The sequence below is a fragment of the Musa acuminata genome, chromosome BXJ2-2, assembly GCF_036884655.1.
Source record: "Musa acuminata AAA Group cultivar baxijiao chromosome BXJ2-2, Cavendish_Baxijiao_AAA, whole genome shotgun sequence".
In the NCBI taxonomy this organism is placed as follows: Eukaryota; Viridiplantae; Streptophyta; class Magnoliopsida; order Zingiberales; family Musaceae; genus Musa; species Musa acuminata.
The window spans coordinates 19,789,311-19,816,550 of record NC_088339.1 but is presented as its reverse complement, the minus strand read 5'-3'; the positions used below and the strand labels follow the sequence as shown (position 1 = coordinate 19,816,550).

The 27,240-nt window shown below is 37.0% G+C and overlaps 5 protein-coding genes and 1 pseudogene across 8 annotated transcripts; 3 read left to right on the top strand and 3 right to left on the bottom strand.

Annotated features, from left to right (window-relative positions):
- Positions 1–1,016: 1,016 nt before the first annotated feature.
- On the top strand, positions 1,017–5,167 carry LOC135605248 (probable UDP-3-O-acylglucosamine N-acyltransferase 2, mitochondrial). Its single transcript, XM_065095116.1, has 10 exons — positions 1,017–1,171; positions 1,248–1,455; positions 1,980–2,056; positions 2,544–2,593; positions 3,260–3,324; positions 3,521–3,572; positions 3,691–3,761; positions 3,855–3,921; positions 4,626–4,697; positions 4,778–5,167. The coding sequence occupies exons 1-10, from the start codon at positions 1,069–1,071 to the stop codon at positions 4,841–4,843; spliced, it is 831 nt and encodes a 276-aa protein (XP_064951188.1). The 5' UTR covers positions 1,017–1,068; the 3' UTR covers positions 4,844–5,167.
- A 956-nt stretch (positions 5,168–6,123) lies between these two features.
- LOC135605246 (uncharacterized) lies at positions 6,124–8,893 on the top strand. Of its 2 annotated transcripts, XM_065095114.1 has the most exons (3): positions 6,124–6,218; positions 6,977–7,748; positions 8,615–8,893. In XM_065095114.1, the coding sequence occupies exons 1-2, from the start codon at positions 6,138–6,140 to the stop codon at positions 7,730–7,732; spliced, it is 837 nt and encodes a 278-aa protein (XP_064951186.1). In that variant the 5' UTR covers positions 6,124–6,137; the 3' UTR covers positions 7,733–7,748; positions 8,615–8,893. The 2 variants fall into 2 exon arrangements, with proteins under 2 accessions (XP_064951186.1, XP_064951187.1); XM_065095115.1 differs by lacking the exon at positions 6,124–6,218 and having other exon boundaries at positions 6,776–7,783.
- A 74-nt stretch (positions 8,894–8,967) lies between these two features.
- LOC104000261 (transcription factor ILR3-like) lies at positions 8,968–12,563 on the bottom strand (annotated as a pseudogene).
- A 1,450-nt stretch (positions 12,564–14,013) lies between these two features.
- On the top strand, positions 14,014–14,981 carry LOC135605245 (probable histone H2A.2). Its single transcript, XM_065095113.1, has 2 exons — positions 14,014–14,268; positions 14,601–14,981. Exons 1-2 carry the CDS (start codon positions 14,080–14,082, stop codon positions 14,817–14,819), a joined length of 408 nt encoding a protein of 135 aa, XP_064951185.1. The 5' UTR covers positions 14,014–14,079; the 3' UTR covers positions 14,820–14,981.
- Positions 14,982–15,456: 475 nt separating this feature from the next.
- Positions 15,457–18,901, bottom strand: LOC135605244 (calmodulin-like). Of its 2 annotated transcripts, XM_065095110.1 has the most exons (3): positions 18,655–18,901; positions 16,794–17,160; positions 15,457–15,754 (listed from the first exon to the last, which is right to left on the bottom strand). In XM_065095110.1, exons 1-3 carry the CDS (start codon positions 18,728–18,730, stop codon positions 15,628–15,630), a joined length of 570 nt encoding a protein of 189 aa, XP_064951182.1. In that variant the 5' UTR covers positions 18,731–18,901; the 3' UTR covers positions 15,457–15,627. The 2 variants fall into 2 exon arrangements, with proteins under 2 accessions (XP_064951182.1, XP_064951183.1); XM_065095111.1 differs by lacking the exon at positions 15,457–15,754 and having other exon boundaries at positions 16,790–17,160.
- Positions 18,902–21,469: 2,568 nt separating this feature from the next.
- LOC104000258 (calmodulin-2) lies at positions 21,470–25,698 on the bottom strand. 2 transcript variants are annotated; one of them, XM_009422262.3, is made up of 3 exons: positions 25,436–25,698; positions 23,551–23,917; positions 21,470–21,812 (listed from the first exon to the last, which is right to left on the bottom strand). In XM_009422262.3, exons 1-3 carry the CDS (start codon positions 25,509–25,511, stop codon positions 21,689–21,691), a joined length of 567 nt encoding a protein of 188 aa, XP_009420537.2. In that variant the 5' UTR covers positions 25,512–25,698; the 3' UTR covers positions 21,470–21,688. The 2 variants fall into 2 exon arrangements, with proteins under 2 accessions (XP_009420537.2, XP_064951184.1); XM_065095112.1 differs by lacking the exon at positions 21,470–21,812 and having other exon boundaries at positions 23,547–23,917; positions 25,436–25,645.
- Between the last annotated feature and the right edge of the window lie 1,542 nt (positions 25,699–27,240).

The following is a 27,240-nucleotide window of genomic DNA, read 5'->3' as shown; positions in this document are numbered from 1 at the left end:
TATTTGTGGGATGAACATAATTTTTAAATTCTCAAATTATCCTATGACATTATCTAAAATCATAAGATTGACATGATGTATATTTTCTTTAAGATGAAATTTTATTTATATATTTTTAAAGATGATTTTACATTCATTTATATGATTATATTTTTTATTTATTATATATTTGGACCATACAAATTTTCTTATGATTATACATATTTATTTTATTTATTTTTATTTACTTATTAATTTAAATAATATATATATACATACTTTTGAATAAATATTATCACACAATATTCAATAGATTTTGTAAAATATAATTTTACGGTCAATACACATTTAAAATACAATCTTCATCTATTATTTATCAATCACTAAGAGCATTTCATAACTACATATTTACTCAAGTCATTTTCTTCATAGGCACATTAAATTAAAATTATAAATAAATGTATTTCCCAAATGCAGCCGTTGTATGATCCAGAATATTTAAGTTAATTTATCTTGATCAAATCATTTTTCCTTCTCTATAAAATGAGATTTAATGTAAGATGTATGAGTTCAACACATTTGATTCTCTCATAAAGTGCATGGCTGTACAACAAAATGAGTGGGATACAACTAACAAAGAAAAGAAAGAAAATTTCTGTTCCACTATTCTAAGAATAATCTCTCAAAAACTACTACTTGTTTCTTATCATCTTTTTTTTGCAGCAAAAGAAATCAAAAGTAAAATGGCAATCTTGTGCTGATCAAAGCAAGAAGCTTCTAATATCTGATTAATGTCAAATAACTGCTCATTTTCCACAATCAAATTGAAAGTACAAAATAGTTGTTTCGAGGTACAAGAAATCGGTCCGACCGATTCGGTTCGACCGTTATTTACTGGTTTGATCGAGAACCGCCATTTGGACCGTTCAATTTCGTCCGATCCAATTAATTCAATTTGCCGGTTTGATAGAATCGACGGTCTTGATCGTCCAGTGGACAAAGGCCTGTGGGTTCGCACTTGGCGGCAGGGTTTTAGGTCTCCACGCCGCTCCGGTCATCATTCCTGCTTTGGTTCGAAGCTTTGGAGCCATGGCGGTCCGTCTCCTCTTAAGAAGCCGACGCACTTTGGTTCGGCTCCCCCTCCACCGCTCCGGTTTTCGCCACGTTTCAGATGCTCCCTCTGATCTCTCCGGTACGTCTTCGACTGAGCTGTTCCGCCATTTCTCGGCTCTTCTCCTTCTGCTCGCGATCGACTGTTGTTGAATCAGATGAGCAGATGGTTAAAGACACGTCGGCGTTCGTTAGATGGAATAACGGCGGCGGCCTCTTCCACAGGTCCGCGCGCATCGATCCTACTGCGGTGGTGGAAGTTGGAGCTGTTGTGCATTCCGATTCCGTGCTCGGATCGGATGTTCGCATTGGATCTGGAACCGTCGTAGGGCCTTCTGTATCAATTGGGCAGTCCACAAAAGTTGGGTAAGATTTGATCGTTCTCCGATGACTGTAGTCTTGAATGATGCATGTGAAATTTCTTGTGGATGCATAAGCTTCGTGGTCTATTGTATCTTTTGTAACTTGATCAAAATTTCAAATTGATTAATGATACACTGGATTCAAAATGCCGTATGTAGATGAGATATTAGTTTTAAATAACTGGGAAGCAAAAATACAATTAGGAGAGTAGGTAAACTGTATACTTAAAATAGCTCTCATTGGGCTATATGTAGATGAGATATTAAATCTCACAATGGCTGAAAACATAATTCAAATACCTGCCAAGCTAGCTGATCGATGGTAAAAAGTTATAAAAAATATGACTTTGAAATCTCTTCTTTGCTTTTGAGGATCATACTTTTGCATTTAAAAACATTCTTTGGACAATGTTGTCTTGGTTAAATGCTGCAGACAGTTCCATTGTATAATAAGTTAGTTTTGGTTCAAGATTTAGTGTTCTTATTCCAGGTTTACTATTGCTAATGATGATTTCGAGTATGATCCAGGTACAATGCTGTGCTGAGTAATTGCTCCGTGGGCCAGTTTTCTACAATTCATAATGGGGTCTGTGTTGGTCAAGATGGTGCGCTTATCCCACTGTGTAGCACTTTTCTGTTCTTTTACTTGATTGTAATTTAGAGATAAAATGTTAGAGAGTGTTTTGCACCTCTTTTTCTCCATATGTTTGGTTTAGTGAAGCAAAATTTTGACATCTAGTTTCCATTCCTTTGGTTTAGTGTATTTATTTATTATTACAGAAATAAAAAATGTTGAATTTTATTTATGACTTGACATGTCTTAGCAACAATATGCATTATTTTATTTCAAAATTGAACTTTGTTTGATCTGTGATTTTTCTTTTCTGCTGCACTCCAGATTAATGCCAATCTTCTGGCAAACATTTTTTTCTTGATTCCATAACAAATTCTGGTTGAGTTTCTTTGACTTTTTTTTTATAGACTTTCATGTTCTTCATTGGTCTTTGTCTGATTTTGCAGTCTTCACTGTGTTTTAATGCTTGTTATCCATCATGCTGCAGCTCATGAGTTATTCATTTTTACTGCTCGCAGGGTTTGGATTTTTTATGAATGAGGAAGGACACATATTGAAGAAGCCCCAAGTTGGTGATGATTTTGTTATTCTTAAAATTAAATTTTTTTTATGCACTTGCACACATCCTTAATAATTTGTGCAGTGTACATCGTGTCACAAAATTTGCTGAGTTGTCATAAAAAAGAGTTTTACAGTAATTCTTTGTTTTACAAGTTTGGTCTCTGTCGTATAGTGAATCTCATGGTTCTTGCATGCCAAAATAAGAGGAATCTGAAAAAAATTGTGAAATGTTGTATCCACATATATCATGGTGTGCATAGGACAATCAAGCTAGCATGAATTTATATCTAAATGTTGTCTCATGATTCACTAATGTGAGGAGAAACGTAGCCGTTTGCAGACATGTTGTTATCTTAATTTATGTCTCTTGAGGACAAGAACATCATTAATAGATTGTTGTTTCAGTGCCAATTTAATAAATCAACTACAACGTAGTCCTATCAAAGCAGACCTCGGTACAGTGATAAAGTTGGTCCTTTGTAACTTGGGAGACCAGGGTTTGAATTATGGAATTACATGTTTGGTGATTACAACAAGCATCTACTTTTTAAAGATATTATCTTAGCATCATTTTTTTTTAAATACTAAAACTTAGCTGATGAGGGCTGTATGTTCTAGAAATAAATACTGTAGCAATAGTATGTCACATCTTTGTTCTTTTCATTTTCTTAAGGCACTACATGTAAGGATTGGGGACAATGTGGAGATAGGTGCCAAAACATGCATTGATAGGGGCAGGTGAATTATTTGGTACATTTGAATTTACTGTTCTGTGAACTTTATAAAATTTAATGCCTAGTGAAGGAGCTCCAGGAGGCTCATTGGTTTTTATGCTGATTTCATTATGTTGAAAATTGTTCCATTAAAATCATGCTTGATAGACAATATTTTGATACTGCCATTTAATGGAAAACTTATCATATGCATGCTACAGCTGGAGAGACACTGTAATAGGAGATCATACCAAAATAGATAATCTTGTTCAGGTGAGTTTCAGTGCCTTTATGCACTAACAGATTCTCTTGAAGTGACAGCCAAGAACTTTTTTTAATAAAAACTGTTAAATACAAAACTTTTGCCTCATTATCAAATTTCATCTTGCAGATAGGTCATAATGTCATTATTGGGAAGTGTTGTATGCTTTGCGGACAAGTTGGGATTGCTGGTTCTGTGACGTATCTAACTATATATACTCTCTTCTTTCTATCTCTAGCCTCTGTATTCTGGCACCTGATACATTAGTAGCTGATAAATGTCTGTGTTTGTAGGTTAGGTGATTATGTCACTTTGGGAGGCCGAGTAGCCATACGAGATCATGTGTCCATCGCTTCTAAGGTACTTATTTCAACAATAACAACAGATATTGCTTTGATGTATCAGTAAAATTGCTGGCTTTCTTATCAAGAAGTTATTTTGGTGGCTTTTGGTGCCCCCTTTATGCCTTATTCTCTCAACTGGACTTCTTGTGCTTAATTCTTACCAATCAGCCAAACTTTGGCATTGTTCAATCCCCTCTTGTTGTTATATCATGCATAGTTGGCGTGCAGACCAGCCAGCTGCTTTGTGTCAGCTAGAGAACAGAGATCTGTATAGAAACATTTTGACAAGATTAAACCTTATTTAAAAAACATCGTATTGATCTTTCTGGCCAAAAGAGGGCGAGATTAGTGCTGCCTGACCTGAGTGACATCTAAGTTATTTACTTTTGGGTATAATTATGGAATTCAAGCCTAGATTCTGCTTCAACATTTAGGTTCTCTTCATTTTACTTGTAGATTCTCTCTTCATTGTACGCTCCTTATCTGTGTACAATCTAGTGAACCTGTAGTTGTGCAACATTTATCTGGTCGACCAAGTATCCTGCTAGCTGGGGATTAACAAGATCTTGTCGCACCGCCATTGATAATTTTTGGATTCTGTTCTGGAACTTGAACAGGGAATTTCATGCATTCACAACTGTTCTTGGCACATAATTCAGACTAACCAAATTTTGCCTCGTGCATAACTGCATGTCAATGATATCTTTATCTGGATTGCAGGTTCGACTCGCAGCAAATAGTTGTGTGACAAAGGATCTTGCGGAATCTGGTGATTACGGTGGTTTTCCTGCAGTAAGGATGGTTTTTTATTCCTCTTTCTCTTCCTTTGTTTCTTCTTCTTGAATCCTAAAACAAATGTTTATACGTTGTAGGTCCCTATCCATGAGTGGCGCAGACAGTCTGCCAAACTGCGCAGATTATGCAAGAACAGTCCGTGATAGGATTCCACCAACCATTGTGCCACTTGATGTATTTCAGCTGGATCTATAAATGCAAAACGTGGTGATAGACAGCTTCAGCCTCAAAGATCAGATCCAGAAACCCATATGAGACGGCGTCCGTGAATCTGCCCAACATTTTAGTTCATGCAGATCATCGTTATGAAATTTCATCGTCAGACCATGGTTATGTTGTCAAACAGCTGTAATCAAGTTACTATTTAATTCATCAGCATGTGACCACCATAAAGTTCAGTTCAATAATTAAATACAATTGTTACATGACTAATCAAAGCTTATTAGGCCTCTCAGTGATTTATTGAAGATTACATTTGCTCTCTGTGATACAATCGCATTTGCATCCAAGTGACCTTGAATAACATGTTGTCATCTGTGGACCAAACTGATGAGTTCTCAAATTAACATTAATAAACACTTGTGAAAGTATGGCATTATCTACATGGAGGGTTTCTTGATGTCAATTGTGCAGTGGGATGATACTTGTGTATCTGATAACAAAAAGTTGCATGTTATGTTAGATAAGTGGCAACGAGTATTCAACAGTTGCTCTTTGGTATGAATTTAAATTATCCTGTCAAGTTGATTTAAAACCTAATATATTCATATCTAAAAGCTTAAACTAATAAATAAGATATGATCTATTAATATATATTTTTAACGTTTTCCCTCGTGTGGATGGTAAATGGTTCAGCTTAACACTTGAAATTTGAATTAATTAAGAATATATATATATACATATAATTCTTTCAGAAAGATGAGTTTCCTTTCCCCATTGTTCGAACGTTCGACAAGAGAGATGCGTGGGCCCTTCTGTCTTGGTTACTGTTTCAGGTGGGAGTCTGTGATAGCTGATGTCATATTATATATATATATATATATATATATTCTGATGTCATGTCTTATGTCGGCAATGATGGATTCCTTTAGAATTATAATATAAAATATAGTTCGTTCACGGTAAGATCGATGGACTAATGTGAGGCTCTGATAAAGGAGAGAGTTTCTTTAGTGAGTGAATGCTTTTGTTTGAACGTGGCGATCAAATGAAGCAGTCAACTTTGGCCTGCTTCCATACTTTGTCGTCCATTACGTGGTTGTTTATCATCTGACACTCTCAAATGTCATATACTATCAGTCAAATTCGAAGTGCCCGAGGCACAAAAGCGGAATATAAGCAAATGTTTCGGGTCTCGTTTAATATACAGGCAAAACCAAACCACAATCGCTATCTGAGACTTCCCCGCCGCGTTCACGACAGCCTTCCTATCCGTCCATGCTGCGGGGAAGGTCTCCTCCTCTCTCTCTCTCTCTCTCTCTCTCTCTCTCTCTCTCTTCCGTCCATGCTGCGGAGAAGGTCTCCTCCTCACACCCCTCTCTCTCTCTCTCGCTCGCTCTCTAATCCTAGAAAATACTCATACAGTTTTCAATTGTTATACTGCTTTGTGTTTTATTGATGTATTAAAAATATTATTAAAAAATACTATAAGTGACATCAAATAATATCTCTTTGTTTATTATTGTTCATAAAGCATTATAATATCATATTTTTGGGCTTGTAATTAGTTTGGTTGATATTAGGAGTCTATTTATATTATTTACAGTATTTTTGGTGTGGTGAAAAAAATTTAATTAAGAATATTATTTTAGAAAAAAAAAGAAAATTCCATCTGCTTACTTTCTCTTTAGAATAAATATTCAATAAACTATATTTTACATAAAAAAAAGTATTAAAAATATTTTTTAAAAATAAATTTATTACGTAATATTCAATAAATGTTTTAAAAAATATATATATTTTTTTTGGAGCAACACTCGCAAAATATCGTTGTCAGCTACTTTTGTTTCTCTTTAGAGCCAACACTTACCGCCACCACATACTTTCTGACATGCGTCTTCCCATCTTTTTGCCTCCCACCGACTCTTTGCTTTTCCTTTGGGGCCGACGCTACCGCCACGACAGATTCTCCGACATTCTAAGGCCCACCTTTTTTCTTTCCATCTCTACGCTTTACTTTCTGTTTAGAGACAACTTTATCTGCCAATATAAGCACACACGATTAGCGTCGATCTCAGCTCTGCTGTGTCTGGGTTGCTTTCCCCGAGTGTGCGTAGGCACCCATGAACGGAGCAACTGACGGCAACGGCGGCTTCGCCAATGACGCAGGCGGCCTGGAGGCTGCTGTTGCGACGCCCGACACGACCGGGACGGACGGCGGCGGAGGCCAACGCCTTGTCATCGATGCCGCTGCCGGGGGAGGCGATGGCGGCGAGGACGCGGCCGACGCGATCGCTGTCGCAGCGGGGCCGGAGCTGCTCCGCAAGCTCGTGTTCGAGGGAATGACCGTGACGTCCTTCTCCATCGGCGCCGCGGTGAGACCACCCGCCCACCTCGCGTCGCACCAGCTGCCGCCGGTGGCCTACTACGCCAATGACGCAGGCGGCCTGGAGGCTGCTGTTGCGACGCTCGACACGACCGGGGCAGACGGCGGCGGAGGCCAACGCCTTTTCATCGATGCCGCTGCCGCTGCCGGGGGAGGCGATGGCGGCGAGGACGCGGCCGACGCGATCGCTGGCGCGGCGGGGCCGGAGCTGCTCCGCAAGCTCGTGTTCGAGGGAATGACCGTGACGTCCTTCTGCATCGGCGCAGCCGTGAGACCACCCGCCCACCTCGCGTCGCACCAGCTGCTGCCGGTGGCCTACTACCTCGCGCTGCTCGTGCTCTTCCTCTTCGGGGTTGGGCTACTGGGGCTCGCTGTCTGGGTGTCCGGCGACCGCGTCGGCCGCGCCGCCGTGGCCAAGACCGTGATGTGGATCGCCGTGGCGCCGCTGCTGCTGGTGCTGTCCCTCGGCGGAATTGGGATGACATAATGGGGTTCTGATGCAGGTAAAGTGCGTCCGGATGCTTTCACCACAAAGCCAGTAAGTCTTCTCCCCAGAAAACAAAAACAAAGGCCGGTTTGTTACCGTTCCCAAAACATATTTTATTTTGATTCTCGGTTTTCGTTTTTAGAAACAGATCTTGAAAACAATGCCGGAAAGAAAGAACAAGAAAATACTTGGTAACTCTGTAGTTTCTTGAGATTAAGGTGGCAGAGAAGAAGAAAATGCTTCCACCCGAAGAACAAAACCGATGATTAATTTGTATCTGTCAGGGAACATAATTTTTAGTTTCCAAAAACAAATTGTGAATGATTGTGATTATTTTTTTATATTTTATATTAATTTTTGGACTTAGTTTTCAAGGAACAGCTCTAGAAAATAAATGCTTCCTTTCTTTTTTTTCTTTGGCTTCTATAAATATTTCTTTTTATGAAACATAAATTCAAAAGCAAAAATTTTCTTTGAGTGATCCTTTTGATAGCAAGGCTTGAGGAAAAAAAAGAAGAAGTACTTTGTCCTCTTTTAGAACACATTCTCGTAACCTTAGTTTAACCTTTTCTTTTTGTCAAAGAAAAACTAGTTTGGAAAGTTGTCTCTGTTTTTTTGTCCCTCTTGATTGATTTTTCGGTTCTCAAGAAATAGCTCTTGTAAAAAAATGCTTTCTCTTCTTTTGTAAACACCATTCTGCCTTTCACTCTCCTCAAATTGCTTGGAATTCAGCTGCTACTGCTGCTGCTGCATCATACCCTGCTTCCGTGCATGCTCTGTTTATGACAGCTTTTGGTTTGGGGAACATAATATTCCGGCAGCATTGTTTGAATCTGATACTGTTATGAAGAGGAGCTTATCGTGATTTCATGTCTTGTGCAGACCTGCTGAAACATGGAAAATGGTGGCTACAGAGTCTTTCTTCTTCCTGGGTGTTGGATCAAGAGAGAACAAACAAAATAAGAATCGATGTTCCATCTCGGTTGATGGTTAGTGTATCGATACACAAGTGATCGATTTTTAGTGTCTGTTAAGAGGACTTGATGGGCAGCAACGAGTCTCAAGTTGGTTCGAGTCTTGTACGTGTCTAATGTAATGGATATTAATAATTATTAAAAAAAAAGATTGATGTTCCAAAAGAATGAAAAGGGTTTTCATGTAGATTACGTTTGCGGCACATCCATTTGTATATATACCATTTTCTCCCAGAATGGCACACCAAATTAAGCAGCATAACAACAAAGGTTCAGGAAATTTCATGTATTTCATACTGGCATGGCGAAATGTATCGCATCACCTTCGTTAATGTAATTTACAGAGATAAGATCTTATTCATGACATACAATTGAACAAGGAGGCATGGACAGTGATACCCCACATCCATGAGGAGAACTAGAATAACATTCGGTTAAATAACTGTCGTTTGAAGCAAATGAGATCGATAAAACCTATCTTAAGAAACTACACATGAAACCACAGCTAGCTGCTCAAGCAACGGGCGGGCATTTATCCGCATCCTGCGATGTATCGACGTCTGTGGGTGCCATGAATTGCCACATAGGGAAACCCATGATGGGGACCATGAGCTTGTGGCCAGCGGCCTGGCTTTGGGTTGGGAAGAGGCTTGGTGCTAAAGGTGGGTGAGGTAGATAGTTTGGTCGTGCATTCAATAGTTTTACTTGCTGCTCCAGACTCTCCTTCTCTGCCTTTAGCTTCTGCTTCTCATCGCGAAGCTCATTCTTATCAGCCTGCAAAGAGAAGTAGGTCTTGATGAACACAAAGGTGATGAAGGACTTGGTGCGAAGATCTGTTGTTCCCCAGGTAAGCAAAAACATCTTGAAAGATGAACATGAACTTATACAAATGAGAAAAACATTAAAATACGATGAATTAACCCAGAGCAAAAATATATAGCCTAAAACAAGAAAATAACATCAAATGCAGTAGGTCTTTCAAGTCAAGCTGCCACATGTTGGTTTCCTTGTCGCCTTATAGAAAATTTTTTGGGTGATATAAAACTCTCTCACAGCCTAACATTTCTATCGAGAAGTCTTATAATTTGAAATAAAAAATAGAATATTACTGAAACTTCAATTATTTATATTTTGTAGATTGCTATTTTGCAAAGTATACTCTCCAATTTTGCTAATTTATGATTGATAAGAGAGGGTCTGACATGCAGACAATCCGACGGTATGTCACATCTTGACAAGCACCCTTTAGCTCGATATATTGGTTGAACGTTGCATTCACATCAGCATCGACTCGATATATTGCCCTCTCATCCCGATATGTTGCTCAAGAATCCCTAACAACGGCACGAGTCTTCCGAAGCAACGAAGAGATTTTTATCATTACATCCGTATCCCTCTAATATCCAACACTAGACTTACTACAGGCTTAGATGCTTGATCCGAGATGGTTCTCGACACCTAACGTGTCAACAATGCTATACTTATATTAGAACTCCAAGAAGCTTTTAAATAATATTCTTTAACCATTTAAATTCGAATTTAGAAATAGCACAACATTTAGCTACTATCCTTATCAGGGAAATTTATAGTATTTAATTATCATTTCAAATTAAAAAAACACTAAAATTAAATAAAATAAAATAGAACTATAAAAGATTAAAGATTATTAAGTAAACAAATGATAAATTATCGATATTTCCAGATCATAAAGGAACAAACATGAAAAGAACTATCAACAACTCTACACTCGTAGAGAATGTGCAACATGAAACGAAATCTCACCTTCAATTCTTTTATCTTTTCCTGGAGGCTTTCATTTGAATCTTTTAGCTTTTGTGCCTCATCATGCAACTGAGAAACCAAACGAGCAGCACCACTTAAAATAGCTGCTTTTGTCAGTCATTGGTGGCTTCCCAGGATCAAGGAGAGAGCTCAGCTCCATGAACCTTTAATTGTGAAAATGTGAAAACTCTAAAGACATGTTGCTGGAGGTTGATAAGTCACAAGAACTAATCATGTACTGATGAATATATTTACCTATCATTTAACTTTTCCCTTCTCATCTTCTCCCTTCAGGCTTTTGAGGCAGGTCTACTGCAGGATTCTGATCTGACACTGCAACTCATAAATGTTTTGCAATTACAAAAGGATTTATTTAAAGTACTATTATAAGAATCCCTAATCAAAAGGACTCAAACCGCTTTGCCGAGCCTAGTTGCTTGAGACTCTCAGAATTTACAAAAGAGCTATCAATATCCACACTAGCAAAAGAGATAAGTAAGAAATTGGATGCCTACAAAAACAATTACAAGATCAAAAGATATATCTAAATAAACAAGTCTTCAAGTGTGTCAAGATGATGCAAGATAAGAAACTGACAAAAAGCAGAACAAATGCAAGATTCAGTCAGAAATAACAGTCGGTACAGGACTCTGCCAAGTCATATACATGTGACAGAAAGTGCAAATGCCATTGGTACACGTAACATCAAAATAAGGTCACTTGTCCTGGAACTTTTTGGATGATTTACTAATATTGAAATTCAAGATCAGATAATGTGCAACAACTTTTGGCTCCAAAGCATGCTGATGGAAGGACAAAATTAGCCTAAAGAATCTTTTATTAGTAAATTAAATTATTAAAAAATACATAGCATATCACCATGCTAAAACTGTGCAAGTGTAAGCAGAAGGTGAGCACTGCATAGTGCATCAATGGAAGACTCAGGGCCCCATCAGAATAAAAATGGCCGTGTTATGTCATCAATCTTTGTCTAAATGCAAACAGGACCTGAGAAAGCCAATCAAGACAATTATGGGTTTAGTTCCCCTGTCCGATACTTGGTGAACGTCACCGAACCCTCATCGAAATCAGAAGACATACCAGTCGCTTGTTCGAATAAGGAGGGGGCCTCAACCCTGGTTTGCAGTGGTTGGCTCTTCTACCACTGCTGCTATTCCTCTAATTTGAGTTGGGGAATGCCTAGGTTCACCTATGTGAGACAAATGCATCATAGCAGTTTGCCCTTATTTATTTCAATTGTAGTTTATGACTGGTAATGGACAAGAGTTAACAGTGAGCAGAATTGGGGATTGGAAGCATAAATAGCAAAATTTTCTCCAATCAGGCTAATTTCTAAATTTGTAAGTCATAGAAGGCAGCAGGAAAGAATTTTAAACTATAATCTTTATCCAAGACCACTGATTGTCAAATGTATTGTCAATCAAAAGTGCATTAAGAAAAAAGAATAAGCTGCAAATAGATCTGATATGCATTCAATTTGCTACTGCAAAAACATAATTTGCCTCACAATTCTATGTTCAGATGATGGAGGCAAACTTCAGATCCTAGCAAAGCAGCATATTATCCTACACAAGACAGAAAAATAGGCACCAAATGGACCAAATCATCAACCTTGTTACCAATCAATACAAATTATAACTAAAACACCAACCTATTCCATAATCAACTTGTAAATTATTCAAAAATATTGTTTCCTACATTAGTAATTCCTAACAAACAACTAAAATATGGTTCTCTCATAAATGTTCACTCATCATTGCAGCACCAACCAAAGAAAATCGAGTTACAACCGAGATTCCAGTTCGAATTACCGGACAGTGGAAGAGGGATTGAAGCCCTGAGGGGACAAACAGAACCCTCCGCCATCGTTCGCCGCGAAATCATCCCCATCGTTGGGGATTTCGTCGATCAGGGAGCAATCCAAGAAGCAAATAGGGTTCTCGGAGGAGGCCATTCTCCGACCTGTCGCCGGAGACCCAGATTTCGACGACGGCTGGGAGACCGGGGGATGACTGATATCGACCTGCCGTTGGGCCAAAATGTGGCTCTTTTTTCCTGCTGTTACTTCTTCGTCTTGCGGGTTAGGTAGCTCGGCTTTGAAGGCAATGGAATGCCGATGACGTGGCGAAATCCAATTGGATTTCCACGACGGTCATGGATTACATGATATAATATATATATATATATATATATATATATATAATATAATTTTTAGACCTATTTGTATTTTTTGAAAAAAAAATCATATTTACTATTATAAATTGTAATATGTCTCATATTTCGCTCCAAATATTAAGATTGGTCACATACACTAATTCTATTGCTACGTTTATCATGAGAAGCTCAATGGACGATTTTCCAAGAACATACCCATATCTTAAGTATTTTTCAAAAGTATTCCTTTTTTTTAAAATTTTTTTAAACAGTACCTATAATTAAAATACCTAAAATACCCCTCAAAAGTTTTCCTATCAAATATAATTTTTTATTATTTTTAACTACTATAATATTTTTATTTGGTTTATTTATAGTATTTTTAAATAATATTTATATTTTTATATTAAGATATTGATAATATTATAGACGTTATTGAAAAGTATTGTAAGTGATATCATATTGTCTATTTAATTATTATTGCTTATAAAATATTACAGTATCATTTTTTCATATTTGTAGTTAAGGTTTGAGGTTTATTTAGCTCATTTATAGTATTTTCAAATAGATAGATCTTATAAAAAAGATGAATTTTTTTTAAAACAATTATAGTATTTTTTTTAAATTAAAAATATTATTAAAAAATAAAATGGGAGTTTTGAAAAATATCCAAAATATTAATATTTTTTAAAAATATCATCCTAGCTCAAGTATAACTTAATTGTGATTATTAGTTGTTAAGTATAATAAAAAGCCAAAAAACTTAAATAACCCAAATATTTATAAAACCACAATCGTTTTGGAGTTTTAATTAACAGTGAGATGATTCTTCAAATCACTGAAATGATAGGAACACTTATTTAATTATATGTTTATTTATTGGTAATAAAAATTAATACATGTTGCCAAGGTATATGCTAAATCTTAAATCTTTTAGCAAAATGATCTATTAATTATATGATTTTTCTTTTTTTTACTTGATTTGTGATTCGAATCTGAAGTCATTACAATTGGATGGTTTTCTTAATTATATAAATCTTAATTTCGGAATCTAACCTCATAACCTAATGTGAGGTTATTAAATATTTAATCCCGTTGACATAATTGACACTTTCAATTAGGGATAATATATGAACTAAATAGTTAATAATCTAAATTAGGAGGACCAATATGTAAATAACCTCATAATCGTTTCCCGTTTCTTCGTGTTACTTAATCAAAAAGATCCATCCGTCCATACGACGCACATCCGACGGATAGGATTGACGATCCGTGTGCTAGTCTGGCAGCCAATCTCCATCTCCCTTCGGGCCTATAAATAATAAGCGAAGCCCGCCTCCAATCGACAGCGTTATCGCTTGCGACGGCCGCGTTTCCTTTCCCACTGATTCCGAAACCCTAAAGACAGTAGTCGCCATGGCCGGGAGGGGGAAGGCTATCGGTTCTGCCGCGGCGAAGAAGTCCATTTCTAGGAGCAGCAAGGCCGGGCTCCAGTTTCCCGTCGGTAGGATCGCCCGGTTCCTCAAGGCCGGCAAGTACGCCGAGCGCGTCGGCGCCGGCGCCCCTGTCTACCTCGCCGCCGTACTCGAGTACCTCGCCGCTGAGGTGTGGATTTTCCCCCCTTTTTATCTTTTATTTTTTCTTCTACTTGATTCAGGTGTTTCTATTGATTCGTCGTTGAAATCGATGTTTTCTGTCGTTTCCACTAACTTTAGGGTTAATGTTCTTCGATCTGGTTTTGGTCTTGGTTTTACAGGGGTCCAATTTGATGTTCTGGAAATCTATTAGTATCTTTTCGTGAATTTTGGTAATTTGTGGATCTAGGTCGTGTTGCTTTGGGGTTATTTCACTGATTTCCTTCTTTTCGACTTTAATTTATTGGTTTTACTGACGTATTACTCCTCTCAAGATCTAAATATTGTACTGTTCGTGAATAGGTGTTGGAGCTTGCTGGGAATGCAGCCAGGGACAACAAGAAGACCAGGATTGTCCCCAGGCACATCCAACTTGCAGTGAGGAACGATGAAGAACTTTCCAAGCTATTGGGGGAGGTCACTATTGCCAGCGGTGGCGTGATGCCCAACATCCACAATCTTCTCCTCCCCAAGAAGGCGGGCTCTGGCTCTTCCAAGGCTGCCCCTGGAGAAGATGACTAAAAGCTGCTCTTTTTCTGACTCGCAGATTAGTGTGAGCTTGTAAACTTCTTCAAAGCTCTCTCTTTTAGAATTTTCCTCCCTCCTTGTTCTTATGTAGTTTTAGGTATGTTGCACTTTTAATTGTTTAGCTCAAGAAATGAGTAGCGAGATTATACCATTGTATCTGTTGGGTTCTTTATAATGCTGTGTGGGTGAATCACAACAGCCTCCATGTAAAAGGAGTCACCAGAATTGATTCCCATTTGTCGGGGGGCACATGTGGGGTTGGGTTAAATCGTAGAAGATGATGCCCTGTGTCATGTTGTGGAGGACAAATGCTATGCAGAGTCCATGTGATGTGGAAGAAGACAGAGTATCTTTGGGTCTGCTCAATTTAAATACGAGGAACTTGGTGTTATGTGAGTTTGTGTTTACCGGTGGTTACCTAACTAAAGATGGTTCTCAGGTCGTGTTGATGCACACTGGTTTTTGCCCTCACAGATAGAGAGAAATATAGCTTGCCGACTGTGTTATATCACCATGTCATCATGGGCTGAAGCAATTGATTTGTGTCGACAACAATATCTTTAGAACTGTGTTATATCTTCGGTTGGAGGTTACTTTATGGATTTTGGAGCTCATTTCACTCGCATGACCACCACATTAATTAGGCTTGACCTTATGGAGAGAGGAATAATGCGTCTCGACTGTTGCACACATGCCTCAGGCCTAACACTCGGTTGAATACCAAGCAATGATACATACATATAGAACAAAACACCCCCCACCCCCCCATGATGTCACTCGTTCCACGTCCTACGCAGGTCGATCAGAGGATGGTGCAGCTCGAGCAGAATTGGCCGCACTTTGATGGTGAAGGGCGGTCGTCACCGTGCTTCGACTGACGAGGACTGGTCTCGGCCTTCCTGCTATCACTCCCCTCCTCTTGTCTTCGTCTGCAGAAGATTGCAAATCACAACAATCAGAGCTGAGCTTGCTTTATTTAAATCCTATGGATTCTTTAAATGATGCCGTCTCTCTAATAAATGACAAATAAGATGATTGCATTATTAACCAGACAACCAACAATCAAAATTTAGAGCTGACAGTAACCATGGTAATATGATCATCTTGCAAGTCACAAGCAGCAAACTTAAGTAAGTTCAGAGAATTCAGCACCATTAAGGTAGAAAATAGTTTATGGAAGCATTGGTTCCGATCAGCAAAAGTATTGGGCAGTATTATCTACAGACATAAACTAAGTTTGGCGTACAAACAAGTGTGTGGTTATGCAGAATATTTAGGCTGCAAATTAATAACCAGCAAAGTATACCCAGTGCAACTGAGTCGAAAAGGCCAACCAAGTCCTAAGATCTGCCACTAGAGCATCTAGTTAGCAAAGATATACTAAGATGAAATGATGAACCCCTAAAGAAACAAAAGAAATGCTTGCATGCAAAAGGCAATAAATCCTTCATCCAACAAGTACTGTAACGACAAAAACAGAAAGCTAAAAGTAATAATGCACATCCTGAGATTTTGAGAACAAGAGCACTTGTGGAGGGTAACGCAAAACATAAGTGAAGTTACTTGATTATTTTCATGTGTTTGATTGGGAAAGAAATGCTACAAGGGGGCACCCTTTGGAGATTTCTTCAAGTTTTAACTAAACCAAGAAGGAAGAACATATTTCCAGTTCCAGAAAAGAATGATATTGTTATGGGTGAATAGAAAAATAAGCATGAAAAAGAAACAAAGGCAAATACATACATTAGATATATTTTTGGTCAATTTGTGGCAAGTCTTAGATAATTCAGGTTTTGCAGCAGTCCAGGTTTTGGATGTGGCTTCAGATTTTTAGGAAGACGATACAAAATAAAACAGTCAACAAAACAAAAAAATTGTTGCCTTTTTCTCACAATACTACTTATCTGCTACGAAAAGCCATGAAAGTATTGATTCTTATAAGAAAACCATTTGCAGGAATTTCCTTACTTGGCAATCATGACTTTGACGAACTCCTTATAATCGATTTGGCCATCACTATTGGAATCAGCCTCACGCATCATCTCATTGACCTCCTCATCAGTCAGTTGCTCTCCAAGATTGACCATTACATCGTGAAGCTCAGCAGCAGAAATGAACCCATTCTGATCCTTGTCAAATACCCGAAAGGCCTCCTTAAGCTCCTCCTCTGAGTCAGCATGCATCTTGCGTGCCATCAGGTTAAGGAACTCTGGAAAATCAATCGTTCCACTTTTATCGGCATCCACCTCATTGATCATCTCCTCTAGCTCTGCCTCTGTAGGATTCTGCCCCCGTGTACGCAGCACATTTTCAAGCTCCTTAGTTGTGATGTGACCTAACGATATTTCATCCAGAATATACGATAGGTTTATATATGGTAGTGCAATTTGCAACGATGACCAAAAAGTTCTTTTAAAAAAATGCAACATACTAGAGAAGGAAATTGAAGCAAATACTATAATTTTGAGGAGGGTCACCATATTTCTTTATTAAGAGGAATCAAATGAAGAACATACACTCTACTGTCGAGAAGGTAGCTATAACGATCATTTTACGATATCCAACAAATGAGAAATACTAACATAATTTTTTGTGCAATGACCGAAAACCTTACAAATCATAGGCTAAACTTGGAAAAAAAATTTAATAGATATTTCGTTAAATAAAAGGGACGGAAATTATTTACCTAGGAATTTCCTCACCTAAATCGGTACAAGTATTTACATTGGTAAAACACACCCAAGATTTTATTAACTTAATTTTGTACAAACAAAAGTAGACTCAGATCATATGCTAATAGGGTACAAAATGGAGAGCTTGAGAAAAATATATAGACAATGGAAGAAACTAACCAAAATAATTGAAAATGTATATTACCAGAGTTACAAGGACACCCATCATCCCTATTTTGTGGAAACAAATAGTAGTAATATCAAACCTAAACAAAATTAACAAATAATTTTAACTTGTAACTTAACTGACAAATATTTTTTTTTTAATGTTTTAAGTTTCTCTACAGACATGAATCTCCTAAACACAATCCATCACAGTTTGAAGTTCTGGCTAAGTCTGAGCCAAAACCAATGTCAGACTTGACATTAGCTGGATTGGCCAAAACAGAAGAAGTTCCAATCTTATCATCATCAAGTTCAGCGCAAAACTGATGGAAGAAGTGGGTTTCCTCATGCATATTACTCAGCCTTTTGGGCTGATGATGTCTCCACGAAAACCTACTCAAAATCATGAATTTTCTTGAAAATTACATTATTTTCAGAGTCAGTGGGTTCTTAGGCTACTTCCATTGACCTTGAACTTGTAAATATGGATTATATAAGGAGGCCATTGATTTCAGTAATCATTTGGGTGCGAGATCGGAGACCACAACACTTCTTGTCCAGATGTGCTGATGACAAGAACAGACCACAACCACAGGGAATTATTGTACAAAATTTAGGATGGAGTTCCAATAAATATCATCTTATCTACGACATTATGATCGGTAGAAGGTATAGCCCACTAGAAAGAATGAAGCTTGCTCAACAGAAGAGATGATGGCGCCCAATCTAATTATATGGTAAAAGGGCAAGAAATTAAAAGATAATTCTTTGGATCCAAAATCCAAACAAAAAGAAAAAGGAGAACGAATTCGTAGCAAAAGTAGAAAAGGAAATCACCAGCGAGAACCGAGACGACGACCAGGTCAATCAAGCAGAGCAACAAAAACCCTAATTCAATCCTCGAATCGAATCGTAAACGAGAAAGAGAGAGGTCGATCGAAGCAAGAGAAGGGGAATGTGGGGGAGAGGGGGGGGGGGGGGAGAGGGCCGACCGTTCCCATCCTTGTCGAAGAGGCTGAAGGCCTCCTTGAACTCCGCGATCTGCTCGCGCGTCAGCAGCTCCGCCATCGACGAGGAGTTTGGGTGCCGATCGCGGACGGAGGCTGGCGCGAATTCTTATAGAGGAGGAGGAGGAGGAGGAGGAGGAGGAGGAGGAAGAGGAGGAGGGGAGGGGGGGATGAGGCCGAACCCCCACGAGATTATCTGGAATGCAAAGCCAAGGAGAGCATCCCATGCTCTCCCACTCGCACTCCTCCCCGTCGTCGACAAAGCCGGCTTAAAAATCTCTCTTTTATCATCTGGCCATGATGGCGACGACGATGCACAGTTATTAAAGCATCTACCTCCACTGCTCCTTTGACAGTTTCTTCGTCATTGTTTATGATGTGGACGATAACTTTCTTGCCGTACTATTTATACTTTGTTATTGACCGATTCCTATAATACAAAAGTTTCTCAATATCGTTATTATTTTTTATATAATAAATAGAAAGTATTTCTCTTTTTTTTTTCTTTCTTTTTTTAGTGTTGCTATTTGCTGTTAACAATCCATTACTTCTTCATATAATCATTAAACAGATAAAAATATAATTTTACTAAATACATTTCCTATATTACCAATGATATCTTTATTTTTTCCACGACTCCTCAATTACATTATTTCATACAACTTACTTCGTTTATCGACCGATCATATGTAAGAACATTGATTGTTGAGACCATCAAGTAATAAATATTAATTGAAAGACAGTTAAATAAATGGATTATAGGAAAGGAATTGAAAGACAGTTAAAATTAAGTAATAAATTGAGGATATTTATGTCTATTTTATAAAGGGATATCATAGAAATATTAATTTTTAAAAAAAAGATTATTATTTATAACTCCTATTTTACTATCTATAATTCGACCTTAATATATCTAAACTACTCCTTTATAAATATACCAAAACATCATCCACTTCTTTCTCTTAGCCTTCATCTTCTTCTTCACTTGTTTCTCCTTTTCTTCTTCCTCCTCCTTCTCCTCTTCATCATTATCATCATCTTCCACTTCTCATCTTCTTCCTCCTCTTCCGCAAATAGTGGAGTTGCAATGATGATGTCGGCAAAAGATTGATGGCAGATAGGTAGGTTGGGGTTAATGATCGATGACAATAACTTCTTCCTCTTCCATAGCCAACATAGTCGATGATAATGATGTCAACAAAAGATTATCGATAGTCGAGAAAGCTAAGGTGATGATTAGCGATAATAGCTTCCTCCCCTTCGACAATCAACAAAGTTTACGATAATATTAACAGAAGATTAACGATAAGCGAGCAAGTTGGGACTAACGATCGATGATAACGATTTTCTCCTCTTTTACAAGTAGCAAATTCGATAATGACGATGTTAGTGGAAGATTCATAACAAGTGGGCAGGATGAGACTGGAGACCGACGATAATAAGTGGTGAGGGCAAGACCATGTGTGATGATCAACGACAATGGACAATGTAGAGAATCAATAACAATAGTGATGAGGGTCATAGGGTGTGTGGGCGATGGAGAGAGTCCAAGTGGAGATTCATGGGGAAGAAAAACAAAGAAAAAATAACAAAAATAAAATTAGAAGGGCTATGAATAGTAAATTATTATTATTTTATTATTTTTTAAAAAAATATTATAAATAGTAAGAGAGGAGTTTTAAATAATAAGTTTATTTTTAAAATGTGATTATGAATAGAAGAAAGAAAAAAACTTGCCATTTGAAAGCTCCTATTTCTTTGGAGATTTCAAATTGTAGAGCCCATGACTTTGTTGAAGATGATGCCGTGTCTTGTTGCAGACGAAGAAGACAACATCTTTTGGGTCTGCTCAATTTAAATGCAAGGAACTAATTGTGAATGATCCCACAAGACTGTGATGTGTTCTTTGGAAGTCATTTCTTTTTTGTTCGGATAACTTGTGCTGATTCATGCTGGTTGACAACTGTCTTACTATCTTTGGAGTAGGTGACTATTTTTTTTATATTAATATTTGCAACTCTATATTTACTATTTATATTCATATTTTCAAAATTTTTAACATTTTTAAATTATTTTTTATAAATAAATATAAATATTCTTCTCTATTCTTTCTTCTTTGTAACGAGCGGTATCAACGATGAGCAAGAGGTGACAAGCGACATCGACGTCAAGGATAAAAGAAGGGGTCATGAAGAAGAAAAAAAAAAGATAAAATCAATAATATCAAGACTATAGATAGTAAAATAATATTTTATTATTTAAAAAAAGAGATATGAGGGTTTCAATAATCAAATGGGGTCTGTGAATAGTAAAACTATATCCTTTTTGCATTTTGGTGCTCAATTTACTTATGTGACCACAGTAGTCTGACTTTTTGGAGCTCAAATTGTTTGGTAATGGTTTGAACACATCTCAGAAGTTTTCACATTTTTGTACTGAGTTGAGTGTATGATACTTTTGTTTACAACTTCTCTTAGTATTAATGGAAGAAATGGGTTCAAAGTGAGGCCCCTCAGCATCATGGATAAGACATCAATGTGAGGCCTGGGTGGAGGGGTCCCCAAATAATATATACCATGCAAAATATTCATTTTATTTTTAAAAAATTTAGCATGATTTTTTTTTCATGAATAATCATGCAAGATAGAATGAATGATGTTTTAGCATTTGTGGATCATACTACTACTCTAAATACCCCAGCGCATGATATTTCTGCCAATTCAAAGTCAGAGGAAGATGAAATATGTTTGAATTGAGATAAAATAAGCTTATTGAAAGTGAACACCAATAACATCTTCAGTACAACAAGAAGGAAGAAGCAGAATCAGATGAAAATATTTGCAAATACATATGATATAAACAATATGGCTTTTATAGTGTGATACAGTAAATATGTCTACTCACAGGGAAGAGGAATTCATTTAGGGTACCAAGCAATGTTACATACATACGGAACATAACACCATGTCACTCACTCATTCCATGTCTCCAGTAAGGATGCCCTCCCTACACAGATCGATTAGAGAACAGTGCAGCTCGAGCAGACTTGGCTGCACTTTGATGGAGGATCGTCACCGCTGTGCTTCGAGTGACGAGGACTGGTCTCGGCCTTCTTGCTATCACTCCCCTCACCTGGTCTTCGTCTGCAAAAAAAAAAAAGTCCACATTCCAATCACAATCAGAGCTCTAGTATTGCTTTAATCCTATGGATTCTTTAAATGATGCCATCTCTTAAAAATGACAAATAAGAAGGTTGCACTATTAACCAATTATATAGACAACAAATAATCAATTTTTTTTTTTTTTGCAAAGGGTAAATGATAAAGGTGGAATTCGAGCTTAGAACCTTACGATAAACTGTCAAGATCTTTACTAGCTAAGCTAGCTGGCACCTTCATAAACAATTAGAAGTTCCCATCATGAAACCTCCCAATTGACCATGTAGTTTCTTTAAGCACAGCCTATAGACTAGTGCACAAGGAAACAATGCAGGAGTTGCAACAGCAAGTTTAAGAAGGTAATATTAGCCATGACAATAGAGCAGACAGTAACCAAAGCAACACCAGAGAGTAACATCACTCATCTTGCAAGCCACAAGCAGCCAACTTATGATCAGAGTATTCAGCACCATTAAAACAGAAATAGTTTTTGGAAGCATTGGAATTGTGTGGCTTTAAAATGGGTTCCAATGAACAAAAGTATTGGGCAGTATTGTCTACAAACAAAAACTAAATTTGGCATATGAAGAATTGTTGACCAATGAAGCTTATAGAACCCTAGAAACTGAGTCAAATCGAGCTGGGCCAGGAGGCAGAGGTCTGCTACTTTCATCTATGTTTCAATTTGAGTGGACCTATATCATAGATAAAAGACTCAGCCCTAATGCCAAAGAAGGCAGTATCAAGCAGTCATGCAGAATAATATAGGCTGCAAATTAATAGCCAGCAAAATATACGCAGAGCATTGGAGTTGAAAAGACAATGGGTTTCCTAGGATCTGCCACAAGAGAATCTAGTTAGCGAAGATACTTAAATGAAATGATGAACACCTAAAGAAACAAAAGAAATGCTTGCATGCAAAAGGCAATAAATCCTTCGTCCCACAAGTACAGTCACAATGAAAACAGAAAACTAATCTAACAAATTTAGCTTGCCACATGATGCAATAAGAACTAGTAGTTAGACACAAAGTAATGCAAATCCTGAGATTTTGAGAACAAGAGCACTTGTGGAGTGTAAAGTAAAACATAGGAAGGATCAATGGAAGTTACTTCATTATTTTCACGTGTTTGATTGGGTAGGAAATATTACAAGGCACCCTTTGGAGATTTCTTCAAGTTTCAACTAAACAAAGCTGGAAGAACAGAATGACATTATGACCTATGGTACAGGATATATTCCAAGGCATTTTAATATTACAAGTGAATAGCAAAATAAGCATGAAAAAGAAAAAGCAAATACACACAGCAGATATACTTTTAGTCAATTTGCAACATGAGGACTTAAATAATGCAGGTTTTTGCAGTAGTCCAGGTTTTGGGTGTGGCCCAAACCGATATAGATAGGGATGAAGTAAGCCTTACTTATTAATATGATTATGATTGGTTTGGACATTTATTTTGTAAATAAATAGTGAAAGTCGACTCCGAGATTCAAAACTACGAAAAAAAGAGGTCGCAAATCTTGGTATCCAGAGGTTCCAAAGGGAAAAATCTGAAACCTGAAGAATCTTAACAGAAAGAACAAATTTCTAGGAAGCCAGTTCAAAATAAAACAATCACCAAACCAACAAATTGTTGCCTTTTCTCACAATACTACTTATATGAAAAGCCATGAAAGTATTGATTCTTTAGAGAAAAACATTTGCAGGAATTTTCCTTACTTTGCATTCATGACTTTTATGAACTCCTTATAATCGATTTGGCCATCATTATTGGTATCAGCCTCATGCATCATCTCATTAATCTCCTCATCAGTCAGTTTCTCTCCAAGATTGACCAATACATTGTGAAGCTCAACAGCAGAAATGAACCCATTCTGATCCTTGTCAAATACCCGAAAAGCCTCCTTAAGCTCCTCCTCTGAGCCAGCATTCATCTTGTGTGCCATCAGGTTAAGGAACTCTTTAAAATCAATGGTTCCACTCCTATCGGCATCCACCTCATTGATCATATCCTGTAGCTCTGCCTCTGTAGGATTCTGTCCCAGTGTTCGCATCACATTTCCAAGCTCCTTAGTTGTGATGTGACCTAATGACATTTCATCCAGAAGATACAAGAGGTTTATAATTGATAGTGCAATTTGCAACAATGACCAAAAGTTCAAAAAAAAAATAAAAATGATGCAACATATTTGAGATGGAAACTTAAGCAAATACTCCAATTTTGAAGAGGGTAACCATATTTTTTTATTAAGAGAAACCAAATGAAGAACATATACTCAGGAAATTTAAGCAAATACTCTAATTTTGAGGAGGGTAACCATATTTCTTTATTAGGAGAAACCAAATGAAGAACATACACTCTATTGTTGAGAAGGTAACTACAATGAGAATTTTATGATATCCAACAAATGAGAAAATACTAACATAATTTTTGTGCAAAGACAAAAAACCTTAAAAATCATAGGCTAAGTGTGGAAAAATTAATAGATATTCAATAAATCAAAAGGATGGGAATGATTTACATAGCAACTTCGTCAGCTAAATCGGTACAAGTATTTAGAATAGTAAAACACACCTAACATTTCATTAACTTAGTTTCGTACAAACAAAAGTAGACTCAAATCATATGCTAATACAGTAAAAATAGAGAGCTTGAGAAAAATATGTAGACAATGGAAACTGACCAAAAAAGGTGAAAATGTATATTATAAAAATTACAAGGACAGCCATCCCTATTTTATGGAAACAAATTGTAGGGATTTCAAACCTAAACAAAATTCAGAAATATTTTTAACTTCTAACTTAACTGACCAATATTTGTTTAATGTTTGAAGTTCCTCTACTAACATGAATCTCCGAAGGACCTTCCGTCACAATTTCAAGTTCTGGCTAAGTCTGGGCCAAAACCAATGTCAGCCTTAAAATTAGCTGGATTGGCCAAAAGAGAAGAAGTTCCAATCTTATCATCATTAGTTCAGCGCAAACTGGGAAGAAATGGGTTCCCTCATGCGTATTACTCGCTTTCTAGACTAATGTCCCCACCAAAACATTCAAAATCTTGAATTTTCTTAAAGAATACATTACTTTCAGAGTCAGTAGGTTCTTAAGGTTAATTCCATCGAACCTGAACTTGTAAATATGGATTCAGAGGAGGCCATTTATTTCAGTAATCATTTGGGTGAGAGAACGGCCACCATAAATCTTCTTGTCAAGATATGCTGATGACAAGAACAGACCACAACCACAAGGAATTATTGTACATAATTTAGGATGGAGTTCCAATAAATATCATGGGTACAAGTTATAGCCCGCTAGAAAGCATGAAGCTTGTTGAACAAAAGAGATGATGGCGCCCAGTCTAATTATACGGTAAAAGAGCAAGAAATTAAAAGAGAATTCTTTAGATCGAAAAACCCAAACAAAAAGAAAAAAGAAGAAGTTTAAGGCCAATGAATTCAGAGCAAAAGCAGCAAAGGGAATCACCTAGACGACCACGTCAATCAAGCATAGCAGCAAAAACCCTACTTCAATACTCGAAGCGAATCGTAAACGAGAAAGAGAGAGGTCGACAGAAGCAAGAGAAGTGGAATGGGGGAGGGCTGACCGTTCCCGTCCTTGTCGAAGAGGCTGAAGGCCTCCTTGAACTCCGCGATCTGCTCGGGTGCCAGCAGGTCCGCCATCGACGAGGGGTTTTGGTGTCGATCGCGGACGGAGGCTGTCGCGAATTCTTATAGAGGAGGAGGAGGAGGAGGAGGAGGAGGAGGAGGAGGAGAGGGAGTGATGAGGCCGAACCCCAACGAGATTATCTGGAAAGCAAAGCCAAGGAGAGCATCCGATACTTGCCCACTCGCACTCCTTCCCGTCGTCGACAAAGGCCGCTTAAAAATCTCTCTTTTATCACAACTGGCATGATGATGACGCTGATGATGATGATGATGATGATGATATGCACAGTTATCAAAGAAATCCACCTCCGCCGGTCCTTTGACTGATGTTGTTTGTCGCTATGGTTGATGTGGCTGACAACCTTCACATTGTTTCATTTTTACTCATTATTGACCAAATACAACACTATTATTTGTATATTTATTATAGACAAATATATTATTACATCACAATAGGAAATTTGTATGAATACTCGAAGAATTGAATATATTTCGTTATATTAATTTATCATCATATTTAATGAGATTATGAGTAGTTTTATTTTTCTTTGTTTTGCAAAGCACCACATAGTGACTCATTTTTCCAATAATACCAAAATACTCTTTAAATTATAAACATATAGAAAAAATAAGAAAATTAGTATAGATATATTTTTTTTTTTTGTAAAGGGAGAAAAGTCAAAAAAATGAAAAGATTATTTTATGTAAGTCATAAAAAAATAAAATTTTATATAAACAAATTGTATTTCCTCTCAAAAAAAATTTGAATAATATTTCGATTCATATAAAATATTTTTTAAATGATAAGAACTCCATATTAGTGCATGTCGCCATCACATCAAGCATCTTAAAACATGTTAAGTAAGGTCGAAAGGCTCATAGCATAGATTTTTTATGTAGCATGTTAAATTTCTTTTATATATACTTTCATGATTCATATAACAAAAATTACAACATAATTTGCATGGACAGAGAGAGAATCTTTCCATCCCAAGCAACCCTTTTCTAATGCAAAATTAATGAAACCTTAACATCTTGTGAATACTCGTTACGAACTCTATTATTATTAATCTAACTTTTATCCGTAATATTTCATCAATAGGAAAAGAAATAAAAAATTATATCATTGAGTCTACACAAGAAAAACAATGAAGATAATAAGAAGTTGATCATGTTAGGCATGATATTATTATGAGTGTACGTAACAACTCCTCTAACGTGTTTCAAAATTAACTTCTATTACAATAACTTTGATTATGAAACAATATCAATAAGAAAACAAAAGTTTATTCTTAAATTGATTCTTAATACAACGAAAGCTATATTTTGATAAACATATTAGGAAACATACAAATAATAGCTAATGGTGAAAGGTGCGATTAATAACAACATTCTTCCACCTCATCATAAAACTATGTATCAAAATCAATAACCATGAAAATTTTAATATTATTACCATATCTCATATAGTTTTCATGTTATCTCTGCAGAAATAAAAATAAAAAGTAATTTCATGTTGTAGATAAAATAAGACCCTTACCCACACAAAGAATAATTTTTATCTCAGAGAGAGATTTTTTATGATGGGTATCATTTACGACTATTGGTTATACTGGTGAGAGAAGAGAGTTCATCGTTCCAATGATATTACCGTCATAGATGTTAGTCAACAAGCAACAAAAGGTAGCAGTTGGCGATGATGGCTGCCTAGGACTTGCGCTCTATGCTCAGGAAGGCCTCTATA